Source organism: Heterodontus francisci, chromosome 5, assembly GCF_036365525.1.
Source record: "Heterodontus francisci isolate sHetFra1 chromosome 5, sHetFra1.hap1, whole genome shotgun sequence".
NCBI lineage: Eukaryota > Metazoa > Chordata > Chondrichthyes > Heterodontiformes > Heterodontidae > Heterodontus > Heterodontus francisci.
The window spans coordinates 177,839,670-177,860,774 of NC_090375.1; the positions used below are offsets into that span (position 1 = coordinate 177,839,670).

A 21,105-nucleotide genomic window follows, 5' to 3' on the forward strand; every position below is an offset into this window, starting at 1 on the left:
GAAAGTCCTAAAGAGAAGGGGCAGTACTGGGCCTAATCCTAGGGAATGAAGCTGGACCAGTGGTAGAAGTATCAGTGGGGGAGCATTTCGAGGATAGTGACCATAACTCTAAGTTTTAAGGTAGTTATGGAACAGGACAAAGACAGACCAGAAATAAAGGTACTGAATTGGGGGAAGGCCAATTTCAATTTCATAAAACAGGATCTGGCCAAAGTGGACTGGGAGCAGCTACTTGTAGGAAAGTTTACATCAGGCCAGTGGGTTTCAAAGAGGAAATAGTGAGGGTTCAGAGCCACCCGTTAAGGTGGAGGGTAGGACCATCAGGTCCAGGGGACCCTGTATGTCAAGGGATATAGAGGATTGGATCAGGAAAAAAAAGGCTTATGACGGATTCGGAGCGCTGAAAACAGCAGACGCACTAGAGGAGTATAGAAAATGTAAGGGGGTAGTTAAAGTAATTAGAGCAAAGAGCGGACATGAAAAAACACTGGCGGGCAAGATAAAGGAAAATCCTAAGGCATTTTCTAAGTATATTAAGGGCAAGAGGATAAGCAGGGAAAGGTCCCATTAAGGACCAAAGTGTGTGTGGAGCCGGAGGCATAATTGAGGTTTTAAATGATTACTTTTCATCTGTTTTCACTGTGGAGAACGATGATGTAGGTGTAGAGATCAGGTAGGGGGATTGCGTGACACTTGAATATATTAACATTGAAAGGGAGGAAGTATTAGATGTTTTAGCGGGCTTAAAAGTGGATAAATCCCCAGACCCAGATGAGATGTATCCCAGGCTGCTATGTGAGGCAAGGGAGGTGATAGCAGGAGCTCCAACACAAATTTTCAGATCCTCTCTGGCCATGGGAGAGGTGCCAGAGGACTGGAGGACAGCATTATTCAAGAAGGGTAGCAGGGATAGACCAGGTAGTTGCAGGCCGGTGAGTCTAACATCAGTGGTTGGGAAACTATTGGAAAAAATTCTGAGGGACAGGATTAATCTCCACTTGGAGAAGCAGGGAATAATCAGGGATGGTCAGCATGGCTTTGTCAGGGGGATATGTCTAACTAACTTGATTGAATTTTTCGAGGATGTGACTAAATGTGTAGATGAGAGTAAAGCAGTTGATGTAGTGTACATGGACTTCAGTAAGGCTTTTGATAAGGTCCCGCATGGGAGATTGGTTAAGAAGGTAAGAGCCCATGGGATCCAGGGCAATTTGGCAAATTGGCTTAGTGGCAGGAAACAGAGGGTAATAGTCGAGGGCTGTTTTTGTGATTGGAAGCCTGTGACCAGTGGTGTACCGCAGGGTTCGGTGCTGGGACCCTTGCTGTTTGTAGTGTACATTATTGATTTAGAGGTGAATATAGGAGGTATGATAAGTAAGTGTGCAGATGACACGAAAATTGGTGGTGTCATAAATAGTGAGGAGGAAAGCCTGAGATTACAGGATAATATAGATGGGCTGGTAAGATGGGCGGAACTGTGGCAAATGGAATTTAATCCTGAGAAGTGTGAGGTGATGCATTTTGGGAGGACTAACAAGGCAAGGGAATATACAATGGATGGTAGGACCCTAGGAAGTACAGAAGGTCAGAGGGACCTTGGTGTACTTGGCCATAGATCACTGAAGGCAGCAGCACAGGTAGATAAGGTGGTTAGGAAGGCATATGGGATACTTGCCTTTATTAGCCGAGGCATAGAATATAAGAGCAGGGAGGTTATGATGGAGCTGTATAAAATGCTAGTTAGGCCACAGCTGGAGTACTGTGCACAGTTCTGGTCATCACACTATAGGAAGGATGTGATTGCACTGGAGAGGGTGCAGAGGAGATTCACCAGGATGTTGTCTGGGCTGGAGCATTTTAGCTATGAAGAGAGACTGGATAGGCTAGGGTTGTTTTCCTTAGAGCAGTGAAGGCTGAGGGGGGGGTGGTATGATTGAGGTATACAGAATTATGAGGGTCTTTGATAGGTTAGATAGGAAGAGACTTTTTCCATTAGCGGAGGTGTCAATAACCAGGGGGCATAGATTTAAGGTAAACGGCAGGAGGTTTTGGGTGGTTTTGAGGAAAAAAAATTTCACGCAGAGGGTGGTTGGAATCTGGAATACACTGCCTGAAGAGGTGGTAGAGGCAGGAACCCCCACAACATTTAAGAAGTATTTAGATGAGCACTTGAAACGCCATAGCATACAAGGCTATGGGCCAAATGCTGACAAATGGGACTAAAATAGTTAGGTGCTTGATGGCCGGCACAGACACAATGGGCCGAAGGGCCAGTTTCTGTGCTGTATAACTCTGACTCTGACATGGTGGGCAATGGTTCAGCGCCGCCTAGAGTCTGAAAGCCATCAGAGCAGAAAGAGGACATCCGACACTGCACTGCTGGAAAACAAACATGCAACAAATTGAGCAACGATTTCATCTCTTTTTAAGAAGTCAACAGAGAGCTCAGAAAACCTTCAGTGGTTACAAAGGGACTTGTGGATACTTTTGCAAACGCCAATATACCATTGGAAAAACTTGATCACCCAAAGCTGCGGATATTCATTCCACATAATGTAGAAAATGGTAGTTGCTTGTCAAATGCAAATAAACTACGACAGGACTACCGACCAAAGGTTTTTGCTACACATAGTGAGGAGATGAAGTCTGAGATTAATGCACGAGTCTTATGCAATTATTTGTGATGAATCTACCGATGAGCAAGACAACTATGTGCTGCATGTTTTGTTTGATTTTGTCTGTTAAGGCCGAAGATATACAGTCAGGAAAGCTAACAACAGTGCTCACAGACTGGGTCCACTTATAAGCTGTTAATTACACCGCAGTTTCCCAAGCGCTAATCAAACTGTTTCAAAATATGGTGCAGATTTCAACAAACTGTCTTTCATTTGTGACAATGCAACTTACATGACAAAATCTTTCAACTCTGTGCCCCAATGCTGTCCATGTTACAAGTAATGCACTTATAATTTCTCGTCAGTGAGCTGTGGAAAAGCGAGTTTGGTAAAGTTACCAAACTGGTCAGCTACATTAAAAAGATCTTTGAACAGTGCCCTAGCCATAAGCTTCGATACAGGCAACACATTGCAAATGTAGCTGAAATTGGGAAACAAAACATTGCCGTTCCTCCAGACCCAGTAATTACATGTTGGAATTCTTGGTTTCAAGTAGTAGAGTATCATGCAGCTCACTGAAATACTACTCAGACATTGTTTCAGAAGAGCTCACATTGACACCGAAAACATGGGTTTTTAACGACATTGTAACCCTTCTAAATGATGGTCAGCTTCTTGAGGTTCAGGTTTTTTTTTTGCCATGAATGCTACACAACTGATGCATTTAATCACTTGGTTTGAATCTTGACAAGTCACAATCCATAAAGTTTGCAATCAAGTAATGGATGTATTGTTCAGGGCTGAAGAACAGTCAAACAAACAACACTCTGCTGGCGCTGAATTAAATGCCTGTGCTCAACAGATGTTTTCTTGCATGGTAAAGAAGCTCAAACAATATTACTGCTACAGGGAAGAGTCAAACGGTGAAAAACAGTGACTCAAAGGTTTTCAGAACCTTCTGCGGCGTTCCTGAAAGGTGTGCATATCTTTGACCCTTGCTATGCGTACAAGAAGTGCGGCAATGAAAAATTGTGAGCAAAAACTGAAGTTATAAAATTGTCTTTTTTTTTTAAAAAAAGGACCTTTTTTTAAAAAAATGAACAATGTGCTCTAAAATGGCCAGCGAAGGCTAAAAGACTTGGCCTTTGTATATTCAGACTGATAGGGACAAAGGAAAAACTTCAAAGCTAATAAGTGTCAATTGCAGCCATTCTACACCCATCCTGAAATATTCCCGAATTGAATGGGTTCTTCTGAAACAAAGAAGGTGGGAAGTAGCCATATCCTAGGCCATTGTTGATCACTACAGGGTAGAAAATACCTGTCTTGCAGCAGAGGTGAGATGTAACACATCTTGATCTTAAAAAACAACCTAAAGAGAGAGAGAGAGACCCAGAAAGCAGCATCCAAAATAGTTTTTCCAGCTCAGGGGCTGGGTTAACATCCAACAAACCAGAGGGGATGCACCCTGCTATAGAATTCTACATGTACACCATACAGCAGTGAACTGGAAGCGATCCACTGTCTTCAACTGAGCTTTCAACCAAGAGAGAAATTCTACAAACACCTCAGGCCTGCAACCAATGAAAACTTGACTTGCAAGAGAATTCAACAGGTTTACCATGGCGCCCCTGAAGCCTACCTCCACTTATAATCACTTTCCCCTTTTTCCTCTTTCTCGTGCATGTATGCGCACGAGCAAATGCGTGAGTGGCTGCGGTTGCAATAATTTCGGGTTAAGGCGTATTGATAAATATTGATTTTTTTGTTTTTAACCTAAAGGAAAACCAGTCGCTGTTTGTTTGACAAATAAAACAGAAAGGGGTTAAACCTGAATAACAAAACACGCTTGCTGTAGTCAGGTGGGAGTTGAACAGTGGGAACCACCCAAACCCTCACCATGTGGCTGTAACACCCTGCACAAATGCACCTGTTGATGGTGGATTTAAATTTATTTGATGTGATTCTTGACTTTGACCAGAACTGTAGGCTGGAGATTTTTGATTATAAAAGCAATGCAAAAGGAGCATATTATACTTTGCCTGTGCTGCAGTTTTGGAATGCAGATTCGCCCACCTTGCAAGGCTAGCACGGCGCTGTCTGACAATTCCAACAAACTCTGGATACGGAGAGAGCTGTGTCTAAACATGGACAAGTTTTCACAGCATAGAGACAGGGAATGAAGAAAGAGATAGTTGCGAGTTGCTCCATGCTCACATCCAACCACTGACTTCAGTGAGTAAAGAATGAGAACTGTTTATCGTCAGCTTTTTACAATAGTCAGCATTTTACAATAGTTTTTGCATATGCCATCCTTGTCTGTTCATTTTTGTTTTAAATAGATCATGACACCATGAAATTTATGATTTAAATATGTGAAATCATGAAATTCACTATTCTTAAAATGCCGTGATGGTGAAATTTGTTAAATTTGACCATGAGTTTGGTAGGGCCCTGTGCATGCCTTTTTAACCGGCTTCTCAACTTGTTGTGCCACCTTCAAAGTTTTGTGCACATACGCTCCCAGGTTTTTCCTTTTTGTATCATTTCACACTTCTCTGCATTAAATTTCATCTGTCATGTGGCTGCGCAGTTCATCAGTCTGGCTATGTCCTCTTGTTACTATCCCCTCATTGTTTACTACATTTCCAAGTTTTGCGTCATCTGAAATTTTGATGTTACGCCCTGTTATACCCAAATCCAGGTCATTAGTATATAAGAATGTATATTTGGATCATCTGAAACCTTGAGTTGCTGTTACCTGAAGACCTAGGGTATAAAAAAGTAATTCATTTAAAAACTTGTCCATCTCTTATGTACTTAGCAAATTCGTATTTTTCAAGTTTACGGTAAGACTTTTTAAATAGCATGTATTAGTATACCCCGATGCCAAAAAGGTACAGTTAGAAACCTCTATTGGATTCTTTTTGCACAAGTAGTTTGTCAGTAGGTTATATAGTGCTGAGTTGCCTGCTGCATGCTCTCAAGTGATATAGGTGAAGTAATGTAATGGCACCGCCAATGGAGTTAAATATGATTTGTTGGTGTATCCCAAAATACAGCTTTATAAAATGTAATACATATGAAATTATAATTCTACAATTCTGTAAAATAACTAGATTTCATGCTGCAGTTAGGAGTGATCCACTATCTCAGTGCTCCCACAACAAACATCACTGCTAGTTCTGAAACACCTCTTGAACTCCTGAATTTATTATAACCTTAAGCATATGTCCAAATATTGCTTTTATCCTATGAAGTATATTTCTGTTTTGCTTCTAAGATTACATTAACAGTTTCTTGCTGTTGAGTTGATAACTAAATTTGTATCATTTCATTAGAAGGGAGGTAATTTAAGATGCATAGTACAACCAACATTTTTTTAAAAAGAAAAAATGAAACACGAAGTCTCATTGAAGTTTGTTGCACTGAGAAATAGCATTGTTTGGCAGAGTTCCAATACTTCTCTGTACATATTGTGACGGAAACCACACCTGCCAAATGGAAACATATTAATTTTGTCTTATGGAACACTATTTGAACGTTTACTGAACATTGAACATAACTTGTTTAAATAGACTACAGAGCAGTGGCTGAAAACATGGCTGCACATTTGCATTCTGAGAGGCAGTTGCATAGAGAGACAATGGAAGTGCTGCCTGATTCAAATAGCCAGATGGGCTTTGTCAATAGTGATGATCAAAAGACATTGAGAGTCATTGTCTGTTTAAGAGCAAGCACTCCACCCCCCACTGAGTGTGTTTAGTAAACTTTGAAGAATTAACAACCCTCACGGGCGATGCTGTGTCAGACGAAGAGCTAGTCATATGACTGACCTGCTGGCCAACCTGGGGATTGATTGAATTGTGCATCACAGAAAAGTTTTGAGACAAACTGCAATTTTGAAGACCAAAGAGAAGCAAGGTCTGTCTCTCACGCAAAGTTCCAGGGACCCATGGAAGTAACTTGAGTCTCAAGGCAGAAGACTCCTGCAGCCTTCTGGTGCCAATGAAACAAGTTTGAAAGTGTGCATTGGGACCCAATGAGAACTCCAAGACTTAACTCCGATCAAGATCGTTACATTCAAACCAACAACAATAACTGAATTCCATCTACTATTTCATACCTTCCCCCTCTTTAATTCCTTCTCCTCCTCTGTATCTGTTTGTGTGTATGTTTATTGCACATGCATGCTCGCATAGTTGCGCCGCATATTTTTAGTAGTTTTAACCGAGTTTTAGAGTATTAAGGTTAATAAACATACATCTTTCTTGTTTAAACCTGAGAAAACCTGTCTGATTGCTCTCTCCAATTGTAGTTGTAAAGGAAGCAATGAGCAAGAACTTAGAGGGGAAGCTAAAAACACTGTGTTTTTAAAAATTAAACCTTGTTACGGCCAAACCAAGAAAGGGGGCGAGCAGGGAAACTGAGACCCCTTCCTCACCTGGCTGTAACAATATTTAAAAAAAAATTTCCGTAGATTAAATGTCAGTCCAACAGGGCATTTTGATGTGTTCCCTTCAACCGGTGTAAATGGGAATTGACAGATGTCGATCAAACTTGCAACTTATTTGTTACACGCGTTCTGGAACTGAATTTTTTGTTAATATAAAAGAAATATATTAATTTAAAAATCAATTTATTTAATGTTAAGTTGTATACATGAATAAGGAATAGAACATTTTAGCCAGCATGTAACAAGCCCAATGAGAGGGGGAGCAATTCTAGATTTAGTTTCTGAAATGCAGTAGGGCACATGGATGACCATTTTGGAGATAGTGACCATAATACACTTAGTTTTAACATAATCATGGAAAAGGACAAAGGTAAAACAGCTAAAATTTCTAAACTGGGGAAGGCAAATTTTACCAAGCTGAGAGGTGATCTGGCGAAAGTGGGCTGGATACAGCTACTTGAAGGAAAATCAATGGCAAACCAGTGGGAGGCATTGAAAAGCGAGGTTGTACAGACAGAGTGTAGACGTGTCTCCACAAAGATAAAGGGTAGTACTGCCAAATCTAGAGCCCCCTCGTTATCTAGAAGCATACAGGGTAAGACAAAGCAGAAAAAGAATGTTTATGACAGTCACAAAAAAAAACTCTAGAAAGCCTGAAGGAGTACAGAAAGTGCAGGGGTGAGGTAAAAAAAGAAATTAGGAAAGCAAAGAGAGGACATGAAAAATTATTGGCAGGTAAAATCAAGGAAAACCCAACGTTGTTTTATCAGTACATCAAGAGCAAGAGGATAACTAAGGAAAGAGTAGGGCCTATCAGATGTACAAGAGAATTTGTGTGTGGATGCGGATGATGTAGGCAGGGTTCTTAATGAGATTTTTGTCTCTGTCTTCTCAAAGGAGGGATAATGCAGACATTGTAGTGAAAGAGGAGTGTGAAATATTAGATACGATAAGCATAATGTGAGAGAAAGTACTAGAGGGTCTGACATCCTTGAAAGTGGATAAATCACCAGGGCCAGATGGATTGTATCCCAGGTTGTTCAAGGAAGCCAGGAAGGAAATAGCAGATGCTCTGAGGACCATCCTGAAATCCTCACTAGGTACAGACAAGGTACCAGAGAATTGGAGGTTTGCAAACTTTGCACCATTATTTAAAAAGGGTGTGAGGCATAGATCAAATAATTATAGGCCGGTCAGTCTGACCTTGGCGGTGGGCAAATTATTAGAATCGATTCTGAGAGATAGGATAAACTGCCACTTAGAAAGGCATGGATTAATCAGGGATAGTCAGCATGGACTCATTAAGGGAAGGTCGTGTCTTACTAACTTAATTGAATTTTTTGAGGAAGTAACAAGGATGATTGAGGGCAGTGCAGTGGATGTGGTCTACATGGATTCAGAAAAATAAAAGCCCACAGGATACAGGGAAATGTGGCAAGTTGGATCCAAAATTGGCTCAGTGACAGGAAACAAAGGGTAGTAGTCGACGGATGTTTTTGCGAATGGAAAGCGGTTTCCAGTGGCTCATTGTTGGGCCCCTTGCTGCTTGTGATATTTATTAATGATTTGGACTTAAATGTGGGATGCATGATTGGGAAATTTGCAGATGACACAAAAATTGGCCATATAGTTGATAGAGAAGAGGATAGCTGTAAACTCCAGAATGGTATCAATGGTTTGGTTGGGTGGGTGGAAAAGTGGCAAATGGAATTCAATCCTGAGAAGCGTTAAGTAATGCATTTGGGGAGGGCAAACAAAGCAAGGGAATACACAATTAACGGGAGGATATTGAGGAGAAGAAGAAGTGAGAGACCTTGAAGTGTGTCCACAGGTCCCTGAAGGTGGCAGGATAGGTAGAGTGGTGAAGAAGGTATATGGAATGCATTTTTATTTACTGGCTGAGGTATAGAATACAAAAGCAGGGATGTAATGCTGGAACTGTATAAAAAGAAACACTGGAGTATTGTGTCTAGTTCTGGTCACCACATTACAGGAAGGTCATAATTGTTCTGGAGAGTGTACAGAGGAGATTTACAAGAATGTTGCCAGGGCTTGAAAGTTGCAGCTATGAGTAAAGATTGGATCAGCTAGGGTTGTTTTCCTTCGAACGGCGGAGGCTGAAGGGTGACTTAACTGAGGTGTACAAAATTATGAGAGGCCTAGATAGAGAAGACAGGAAGGACCTGTTTCCCCAAGCAGAGAGGTCAGTTATCGGGGGTGGGGGGGCACAGATTTAAGGTGATTGGTAGAAGGATTAGCGGGGACATGAGGAAATACTTTTTCACCCAGAGAGTGGTGGGTGTCTGGAATTCACTGCTCGGATCGATGGTGGAGGCAGCAACCCCTCAATTCATTTAAAAGCTACCTGGACATGCACCTGAAGTGCTGTAACCTGCAAGGCTACGGACTAATCAGACTAACACCTACAGATTTAGCTTTAATTCTAAGGGTAGATATATTTATTTACATAAATTGTGTTATAAATTTATACCAAAGAAACGTTTGTAAATGGTATTATAAAGATTTTCAAAGATTTTTGACCCAAAATTGCGACTGTCCCCAGATCTGGGCTCGCCATTAAAACTTAGCAAGATTGGTGTCTTGAGCACTTCTGAACCAGTATAAAAGGAGCTTTCAGCGCAGCTCACTGGGTGTTAGGATCCTTTGCCATCTGGCTTCCCAGGAGAGTTTCCAACTTCCAGATTGCTGTTACTACCCTTTTTCTTTACAACCCTTGGGAAGCTTTCTCTACTCACTAATACTATCATTATTACTTAATTGTTCTGGATGGAGCACCACCACCAGCACCTGGTCTTCTTCAGAAGACAACGGGAGAAGGAGGCTGTGCTCAGGTGGCCAGACCTAACATAGGATCTACAAGCTAAGAGTGACCTTCTCAAACCTATCTGAGGAACACTGCAGGAGGAGGCTGTCCTGCTCCAGCGAGGCTGCACTGATGTCTGAAACCTCGTGCAAGAGGAACTGCTGGACCAGGGGAGCATATTATGCCAGTGGCCCTCAATGTCACCACAGCCCTGAATTTTTAAGCCGCTAGATCCTTTAAGAATGTTACAGGGGACATCAGCTGCTTCTCCCAAACTGCAGTTAACAGTGCATTAAGCAGGTCAGTACATCACTTTCCACGAACCTCAGCAGACACCAGGAGTAAGCTTGTAACTTTTCAGCAGTGGCTTGCTATCCTGGCTGTACACTATGTGTACATTGTCATCAGGACACCAGAACACAAATCAACATATGTAAATAAAAATGAGTATCACTGAGAACAACAGCATGCAGGTCTGTTTAAGGTATCCAGGAAGCTGCCATGATGCTATCTCAAGATACTCTACCATCTCTCCACTATTCTAGCCTTTCGGAAAATGTCTTGATAGCTGCTAAGGGACAAGGATAGCCCTTGTAGATCTGGCTGATGCCATGTCTGTGCAACCCCACCGTGCCTAAGTGTTACAGATGGAGTCTAATTGGGTCACTCATCGTGATTTGCATATTGCACAACATTGAATTGCAGTGAAACCGATACTTGGACAAGGCAGATCAACAACAGCAGACATCATCTGACCAAGGAAGACCAGGGTGAAGGAAGAGCATCAATGTTGTGGATCAGTTCATAGCTCAATAACTCTACTGAGCTGTTCACAACCCTGGCCATAGAACATGGACAGAGTCCAGTCCTTGCTAAATACTTCAGCACTCCTCTATCATCCTGCATTGAAGACTGTTCAAACCATTCAGACACCATCTATGTCAGTTACCTTCTGACTATGCATACTCAGAAGCTGCTGTTAAGTCCCACTGCAGACTAAAAGTGCCAAATGTGATGAAGGTGATTAATGCCAAAGGTATACAAGTAATTTATAGACACCATTCTTCGATAAGCCACCAATCTCTCTTTCCCCAAGGCTCCTGACCATTCCTGAGCCAGTGATGTCAAGGGCTTCTTGCTCTATGTGATGTTGAGGGTGCCTCCCCATGTCTTCCTTTTCCTTGCATTTTGTCTTGTCCTGCAGAAAGAAAGTGAGTGAGTTCATGTTGAGAAGGTGAGTGAAGATGTTTGGGACATGCATATAGTTTATCGGATGAAAAGAAACAAGCTGGTTGGAGGAGTTTTGGATGTAAAGGGCAATCTGTGTAATGTGAAGTGAGGAAGAAGTGGTGGGAGTAGTTGCTGATTGTCCAAGTGGTAGTGTGTGAGAAGAGAATGTTAGTATGTTGTGTGAAGAGTGAAAATGAGGAAGAAGGGTGTTTTAGTATGCTATGGCGATTGTATGTTGAAGGATCTGATGGAGTGTAGGTAATAGTTGAGCGATGAGCAGGGGAAGGAGATGTGATGAGCCTTGAGATGTTGGTGATGGGTGTACACATCCTTGTTGCTCTTATCAGGTCGTTTGAACATCTTTCTACGTTGAATCCAGGCCTTGGAGGTGATGCTGTTGGCTGTGACCCTGTCACGCACCTCTGTTCAGCCTTCAAGATATTGCTGGGGAAGAGTACCTCCCTCTGAGTCCAGACATTCTCCAGTGAGGCATCAAAAAGTGATGATGTCAGTCCTGCAGCTCATCTCTGCAGCCAACAAACCTTCCACAGTAGTTCAGCTACAAGAAATTGCATTTATACAGTGCCTTTAATGTAGTAAAACAGGGGATGCAATCTCGCTTTAGGGGATGCATCCCTGCTTTAAATAGGTTGTGAATTGTGCTGGAAGTTGCAGGGTGCAGGTAGGTGGTCTTCTAATGTGGCCCAGAAGTTAAAATTACTTCTGCCTCAAGCTGACAATGACAATGTCATGGGGGCTTGCTGCCTGTCCCATTTTCCACCCCCAATTAAAATGGACCCTTACAATTTACAATTAGCAAAAATCTTTGTTGTTAAGCAGTAAGCACACAATTTAAAAATGCACACAAAGGTTGTTGAATACAAAGATGAATATAATTTTACACATTAAATCAATAGCAGGAATCATGGAAGAAGGATAATTAAGTTGAGTAAAAAAGTGATCTAAGGATTTGAAGCCAAATAGAGTTTAAAAAATTATAAATGGAGAACAAATGAAATGCATATAATTAGGGGTTAACATACTAGATTTTTAATATTTTTAATCTGTTACATATTAAAATAGTCAAAAGATACATAATTGAGTGCAATGGGGCAGCAACTCTCATTACAATACAACCCCCAACTGAACAGTTAATAGTGCAAAAATCCAAAATAATTGCAGTGCAGGCCACCCAACAGAAACAAAAGCAAGTGGAACTAATGTATTGAATATCACAATGTAGTGAAACGACTCCATGAATTCAAACACCACAAGTTTTCTGGACATTCAGTGAATGTTAACACAAAGGTAAGCAAGCTTAACAGTGATAGTAAAAGTATCTGGATACTCAAGAGGAACGTAATAAAAATGGCTTAAATGATGTATTGCATTCTAAACCCTCCATTCGACATCTTTCTGCATAAATTGGCTCAAATCTGTCAACATTGCTCTTGTTCTCAAGTTGAAGATAACTCGCCCTATACCCCATCATACTTACTGAACCTCAGTTGGCAGGATTCAAACTGAAACTGAACATACCCGTCCATCACCACAGCTGCAACAGACCCAAAGCATATTCATCTAAGGTTGTGTGGAGGGATAAGAATCTCGCCTATCTCCACTTGACTGAGGTAATTTCACTGCCTTTGCCCCTCCAGCCCCTCTCCCTCCCCATTTCCTACTTCCTGTACCCACTTCTTTGCTCACTTCTTGATTGCTCCAGTCCTCTTCTCCCCTTCCTCTCCTTTCTCTATTCCTGATCCCACTCATTATTTCCAAGCTACCAATTACTCTTCCTCTACCTCTTCCCTGGCTGGATCCAATTATTCAGCGCGTGACCCCCAAACCCTACTTCTTTTGACCTTAGCTCCCTGTGTAATGTCACAAGATCAAATAGTTACATATGAAAAATTCATGATTTCAACATTGTAATATTATTGCACCTGTTGGTGCTGCTGTGAGCATGTTATGGCATCTAATGTTACTTAACCATCAATTGACCCTATGTGAATTCCAGCTGCAGTAGTTACAATTCACCACTGGGTGGCACTCCAGAAGTGCATTTTCCAGAGAACAGCAGACATTCTGCTAAAGCAAATTCATTGTACTCACCTCAGAATTCATAGAAATCATGTTTTGGTGTGTGTCCATCCACCATTCCTGTTTTTTGGAAGTAGTAATGGGTTCTACTCCTGTAGCCCACTTTGCTCACCAGCCCTTTCTGTTTCACAGATGTATTGCCACTACTCCAGTGCCTTTTTCCTCCAGAATTTGTTAAATGGCTGCACCAACCTTTGGGCCATTCTGCCTGCCTCTGTTGGCTGCTTTGTTGTCCTTGCTCACTTGCCCACCTTGCTGGTCTTTCAGTACTGTGGCCCTGTAGTTGCTGTCTCTGCTCCCCTCTGGTCACCCAAAGGTGTATGGAGAATAAAGGGAAAAGTGGCTTGTAAGTACTACATCTTCCAGTCCATGCTGATCAGCTTCTCAATGGCCCCAAGAATAGTCTTGATCTTTAATTTTGTTAACTGCAGCCTGTGAATTGATTAATTTATGTTGTTGATAAGGGGCCTTTCAATTTATTGATTTTTTAATTTGTCAGTTTATTAACCTCCAATTCCTGTCCTCCTCCTACGTCTTTCCCTATCCTCTTCACCCCTCGCGCTCTGTCTTTCCTTTTCTCCCTTTTGTCTCCCTCCCTTGATGTCTTTTCTCCTCTCGCCCAGCCCCCACCCTGCTTCTTTCCCCCTTCCATCCTCTTCTTTTCTTAACTATTACAACTGTGAATCTTGAAGTAAACAATGATTGTTTTGAATTGCATGTATAGCAAAGTGTGTCGTTTTCTCCCTCTTTGTTTCTTCGTGTTGCTCTTTCAAAAGCTTCTAGCATTTACCTTCCACTTATATCAAAAAATTTGTAAAATCAAACTGTCACTCTGAGGAAGGACGCACTTTGAGTTTTGCACTGAGAAATATAAAATCTTTACATGAACAATCATTCTTTTTGAATTCTCAGTATAAATATGAACAGTCCTCTGATAATTTCTCAGAAGTAAAAAAAAAAGTATTTTTCTTCTGAAACTTTACCTTAGAGATTTTAAGATTCATCTTCCTTTTTATTTTCTGATAATTTGGGGGGGAAAATCCTATTACAGCCTGAAGAAAGCTACTTCCGATTGGTAGCACTCTCACCTCCTGAGTCAAGTCCCACTCAGAAACTTGAACACAAAATCTAGACTGAGAGTTAAGTGTAGTACAGAGCAAGTGCTGTACCTTTGGAAGTGCTGCTTGTAGGATGAGATGCTAAACCAAGGCCCTGGCCCTCATAGGTGGATGTAAAAGAACACGCAGTACTATTTTGAAGAAGGGTAGGGCAGTTATCCCTCAACCAACATCACTAAGACAAATTATCTGGTCATTATCACATTGTTGTTTGTGGGTCCTTGATGTGCATAAATTTGTTGCCTTACATGGCAACAGTGAGTATACTTCAAAAGTACTTGGTTATAAAGCGCTTTAGGATGTCCTGAGCTCATGAAGTGTACTAAATAAACGCAAGTCTGTTAGTCTGTCTTTATTTTTGTTTTTCTTTGTTTAACTTACCTTATTACATCCTCGCACAGTTCCTTTGCTGGCTGAGCAGCTGGCCTGTCACTGGTTGCTTGTGCTGTTTAAGTTGACAGGAAATGGAAACCATTATATTAGAGGAATCATGACATTAGAAGAAAGACAAGGTGCACAAAGAATTGGGAGAGATAGATCACACTACAGTAAGATATAATAAGGTATTAAGTTGGGTCAGCATAAGAGGGAATGCAATAAGGTCTAAGTTAGGTTTTAGAGTGCATGTATATGAACGTATGGAGCATGGTAAATAAGGTTGGTGAGCTGCAGGTACAGATAGCCATGTGCTGATATGATGTGTCTGTAATGGAGATTGATTCAAAAAAGGTTAGGACTGGGTACTAAATTTTCCTGGATACACAAGATGTTCAGGAAAAATAGGGAAGGAAAGAAAGGAGGAGGGGTGGCAGTATTGATTAAGGAAAATATTAGAGAGGGATGTCTTGGAGGGGTGAAAGACATAATCTGTTTGGTTCGGCTTAAGAAACGGTAGAGGTATCATCACACTACTGGGTGTATATAGGCCACCAACTAGTGGAAAAGATATAAAGGAACAAATTTACAGGGATGTGTAAAAACTATAGAGTGGTTATAATGGGGGACTTCAGTTATCCTAATTATAGACTGGGATAGTAATAGAGTAAAGGGTAGAGTGAAGGAAGAGTTTCTGAAGTGTGTTCTGGAGAATTTTCAAGATCAGTATGTTTCCAGCCCAACGAGGAAGGAGGCATTGCTGGATCTGCTTCTGGAGGATGAGGTAGGACAAGTGGATCAAGTGTCGGTAGGGGAACATTTAGAGGACAGTGATCATAGTATCGTAAGGTTTATGTTAGCTATGGAAAACGACAAGGAATAATGCAGAGTAAAAATAATTAATGGGGGAAGGCCAATTTCAGTGGGGTGAGAATGGATCTGGCCCAGGTAAAATTGAAATCAAAGATTGGCAGGCAAAACTGTAATGGAACAGTGGGCTGCCTTTGAAGAAGAAATGGTTTGAATACAGTCAATGTACATTGCCACAAGAGAGAAAGGTAGGACAAACAAAGCCAGAGCTCCCTGGATAATGAATGAGATAGAGAGTAAGATGAAGCAGAAAAAGGATGAATATGACAGATGTGAGGTTGATAATACAAGTGAAAACCAGGCTGAATATAGAAAAGAAGAGATGAAAAAGAAATGAGAAGTGAAGAGAAAGTATAAGAGACTTACCAAAAGTCCTTTTGGTCTCGTGTTGTGTTGAGTTGCATACCTGGATGCTATTTCTCTTAGTAAGAATTTTTAATTTCCAAATAATAGGTCAAAATTGTTTCGGATCCATGATCATACCTATTGTTACAACCGGGTGAGGAAGGGGTCTCGGGCTTCTCTCTGGCCCCTTTCCTGGTTTGGCCCTAACAGGGTTTAACTTTTAAAATGGTGTTTTTAGCTTCATCTCAGTGAGTCCTTGCTCACTGCTCTCTAATTGTAATTGTAAATGAACCAATCAGACAGTCTTTCTTAGGTTTAAACAAGAAAGGTGTAAGTTTATTAACCTTATCACTCTAACTCAGTTAAAATTACTAAAAATAAACAACACAACCAAACTCTGATGCATACGAGATGAACACATACAAATAGGGAGAAAGAATAAAGGGGAAGGTGGTTTGGAGTAGTAAATGGAATTCAGTTGCTGTCTTTAGTTTGGATGTAAAGTCCTTGATTGGAGTTAAGTCTTGCAGTTATCGTTGGGGCCCTGTGCACACTTTCAAACCTGTTCCGCTGGTAACAGAAGGTTGAAGGGGTCCTCTGTCTTGAGGCTTAAGCTGCTTTCATGGGTCCCTGGAACTTTGCTGGAGAGAGAGAGACAGGCCTTCCTTTTCTTTGATCTTTGAATTGCAGTCAGCTCTTTCTGTGTGGCACAATTCAAAAAGTCCACAGGTTGGTCAGCAAGTTAATCATGTGACCATCTCTTTGTTTGAAACAGCATCGTCTGCGAGGATTATTGATTTCAAAAGTTCTCCAGTCACACTCAGTGGGGGGGGTGGAGTGCTGGCTCTTACACAGACAATGGCTCTCAATGTCTTTTGATAGTCACTATTGACAAAACCCATCTCGCTAACTGAATTAGGGAGCACTTCCATTGTCTCTTTCTTCAACTGTCTCTCAGAATGCAAATGTGCAGCCATGTTTTCAGCCGTTCAGCTCTGTGGTCTTTTTAAACAAGTTATGTTCAATGTCCAGTAATAGTTCAAATAGGGTTCCATATGACTAAATTAATATGTTTCCATTTGGCTGGTGTGGTTTCCGTCACACTACAATGTATCCATTTTTACAATGTTTGCTGCGTGCTCAGTCACTGTCTTTGCTGTTACCATGCAGCCACCTAAAACCCATCCTTTAGTATCCTGGTATCACTCAGCACAATGTGCCCAAAGCCAACATTGCAGAGGTCGAAGGGTTGGGCGAGGCACTCACTAATTGACCAGGTATACTTATTGATCCTTGTTCATTTAAATTTAAACATATTGTGTGGGAAAAAATAATTATTAGAAATGGCTACCATATTTTACCTGAAAGCAGCCCCCTCTCAAAATTTTTCCGGACTGTCAGTCCCAATCTCCACCCCACCTAGTTAATGGCAGGTCTTGACTGCACATTGCCTTGCAAGCTGAATACAGCCTTCTGTACCCTCCCCAACTCCCATTTTTTCTGATACTCTCATTTGTTGCAGCATTGGGTAAAAGGTCTAAATGCTGCTTTTCAAACTGGCATTGCAAGCTTCCTTAGAGCAGTTTAGTGAAGGAGGCATCAGGACTGAGACCAAGAGCAGGATACATGTTGGTTCTCCCCAACCCCTCTCAAACCTATCTCATCTTTGCCACAAAAGTGTTTACAAATAGACCATCCAGTTGATTGTGGAGGTAGGATTGGGAATTTCGAACCTTTGTGATGGGAATGACCAAGTGTCTGTATTTTGACTCGAGTTTTTTTATGATGCTTGGAATTTTTTGAAAAGAGTTTTTGGATTGTGTCAGTGAGCAAAAGGAGAACCTTGGCTTTGTGTCCAGGGAGAGGGCAAATTATTTCTGCAATTTTAAATCTGCCATCAGGCCTTGCTGGAAGGTGAGAGGCACGCTGACAGTGATCGATGTACAAAAGCAGAAAAATGCACACAGAGAAATGGAGGGAAAGTGTGTAACACATCCAGAAAGCGAGAGACATCTCGACAAAAGATGTGAGAAATCAAAGGAAAGGAGAGATTTGAACAAGAATTTAAGAGGGAGACAGAAAACTAAGCTGACAGACCAGCAGAGAGATGGTTACAGGGAATGTGAGACACCATTTGTACAATCTCAATATTTTGCCATCAGCAACATATTTATAATGAACTACTGCTGTTCTTCTGTGGAGTCCTTGCAATTCAAATTTGTGTCTCCCACTCGTGCAAACAAGTTTTGTGATTTGATTTTTTAACTTCAGAACCTACACAGCATATATGTATTTAAGGAAAAGCTAGATAACGATGTGAGGGAGAAAGGAAGAGAATAATATGTTGATGGGGTTAGATGAAGATGGCTGGGAGGAGGCTTGTGTGCGACATAAATATAGGCTGTTAGGCCAAATGGCTCATTTCGTACTGTAAATACTATGTAATGTAATACTATTTGATATAGAAAATTGTGTATGTATGTATATACAGTTTTGCATATGAAGCTTAAGTCAGTGGAGGACAGGCTTAGTTGCTTTGTGTGATGAAGCCCTTTTTTGAAAAGGAAAATTTTACAAGAAATTAAGATTGCTTACTCTAGTAGTTTTCATCATCCTTCACATTTGCATTTCAAGTTCATGAAGGTACGATATTACTGGTTCGCCTTGCATAGGTGACTAATTATCACGTTTGTATGTTAAAATTAGCCTTCCTAAATAATTATTTTATTTTTAATTATATCTATCTCTTATGTAACAATGAAATGCTTTATTGTTTCCTGTGAACTGAGATATCATTCTAATAAGTGGTATAATAGTTAACATATGGTTTAATTGGCATGAGATACATCAACAGCTGGTACCTCAGCTGTATGTATGGAGTATATAGAGTTGAAGGCTGTACTGAAAATGTAAACAACTGTGATATAATTAAACATTTACCCATAGAACCACTAATTTGCCTGTCTGCTAGCTTTAAAAACTAAGGTGGCAGGTTTAAAATATTTCTTGTACTTTGTGTACTGTGCCATTGTGGAACCTTATGGCGATGTAAATTTAACAAATACCTTTATGGTGAATAATTGCATTGTAAGCGCTTTTACTGGCAATTTCTTCGGTTGTATTTCAACTGATATTTCATTTACTTATGCTAAATTTTGTAAAAATGTGACTTTCTTTTACACTTTGCACTTTTTTCTTCCTATAAATGCTTTTACCTTTCCTGATCAAAGTCTAGGAGAGTAAGTTCCAGTTTTAATTAAATTTGCATGTAGGTTATTTAATCTGTCTCATTTTATGTATATAGCAAACTTTGTGTTGTTCATCAATCTCAAATCATTGCATTTGCTTTACCTATCAATTCTCACCCAAGCATCAATCAAATCACTACTAATGTTACATATAAATGGCAGTGGGAACTCAGTGTTATATTAGAGTAATAAACAATAACCATCAGAGTTCTGTTGTACAAAAGTACCATGGTGATATTTGGGAGCAAAATAAATAAACTGAACCCTAAAAAAGGTTTCATCTTCATTTGAACCTGGTGGATGATTTGACCAAAACTATTTTTCACATAGATTCAATTAAGACTCCAAGTTGGACAAATGAAGACGATAACATAAGATCAGAGTGTTAACCTCAATTTAGGCCAAATGGTACAAATTTTCCCGATTGTTATGAATCCTGTGTTACTAATTCTGCAACACAGGCTGTGCTTAGATTTAATTGAAGAGTTTAGAATAGCAAAAGGGACTTAACCAAACCTGGATCAATGTTATGACAGGACTACAAAAGCAAAATACTGCAGATACTGGAAATCTGAAATAAAAACAAAATGGTGGAAACACTGAACAGGTCTGGCGGCATCTGTGGAGAGAGGAGCAGTGTTACCATTTCAGGTCTGTGACCTTTTTGCTGAGTGTTTCCAGCATTTTCTGTTTTCATGACAGGACTAAGTTTGTGCAGAAGGTTCTGGAGATATCTTGTATTTGAGTTGTTCCATGCTGTGCCTGATTTGTACATTGAATTTGAACAATAATGTTTTCATTGATATTGGTTGATCCTCATTGGTGTGGGTGTTTGTTCCAAGGTGTTAAATGCCATATGTTCATTATAGTCATCCCATTGCCATTAATCTTTAACTTAGATTAATAGAGTAAATAAAGCATTGGTTAAAAGCATTGCAATATCTCTGTTACAAGTAAATGTTAGGGAAACTAAACAGTAAATACACATGACTGATCAGACCAACCTGCAAGTTAACTAGTTGATCGAATAACCATGGAACTTCTCTTGCTTTTTTTCCCCCCTGCATTTTGCATCTTCTCAGACTTCTGCACATCAGTACTCATTTAGATCTGTTTTGTTTTTAGTGTTTGTTTTTCCATTGTGTGTGATGTTCATTGTTGTAACCTATTGGTTTCTCTTAGGATTCTCAAAGTAGACAGTCGGGATACAGTATGCACCAGCTTCAAGGCAATAAGGAGTATGGCAGCGAGAAGAAGGGCTATCTCATGAAAAAAAGTGATGGGTATGTATTTTTCTATGTTTAATAAACTAATGTTAATGTTTATTGACTCTTGCTTCCAAACCAAAGGCACATCTATGTGCATTGCACTACTCAAATCCGATGCATGGATTTCATTAGAGTACCTTAAGTGTATCTAACTCAGTTTAAGTTTCCAGCATTAAAACTCAAATTCCAGTGCAGAAAATGTCATGTTTTGCAAAAATAATTTTAAAGAAATTATCTGACAAGCTATTGGATTCAAAACTTTTTATTTTCTATTGGAAAGTGAAGCGAGAGATTTCAGGTTACCCAAACTTTGAGCTTATATGTTTATAAAACTTTTTCTTGACTTCTTAATTGAGTAATGCAGTGGCAGTACCATAATAGAACCCCAATGAGCAGTGCCAAAGAATAGGTTTTTTATCTCTGATTTCCCACCAATTGGCCTTCGCTATGCTGTTGTACAAGAGAGCGTAAAATATGGGGAGAAATTTTTCGAAAATCAGATGATTAGTCTCTGTGAACATTACCACCTTCTTGCAACCATGGTGCAGTTCTGCGAGCAAATCTTAAGGCTCGCCCCACAGCTAAGGGAAAAGTATGGACTGAAAAGAGAGAAAAATTAGAATCATCTTACGAAAAAATAAAATTGTGTTGAAGTG

General features: G+C 40.4%; 1 protein-coding gene across 1 annotated transcript in view; it reads left to right on the forward strand.

Annotated features, from left to right (window-relative positions):
- LOC137370298 (arf-GAP with SH3 domain, ANK repeat and PH domain-containing protein 1-like) overlaps positions 1–21,105 on the forward strand; it is a 443,522-nt gene that overhangs the window by 250,562 nt on the left and 171,855 nt on the right. Inside the window, exon 10 of the mRNA XM_068032677.1 lies at positions 20,364–20,464. Coding sequence (XP_067888778.1) covers positions 20,364–20,464 — 101 coding nt within the window. The remainder of the gene's footprint in view (positions 1–20,363; positions 20,465–21,105) is intronic.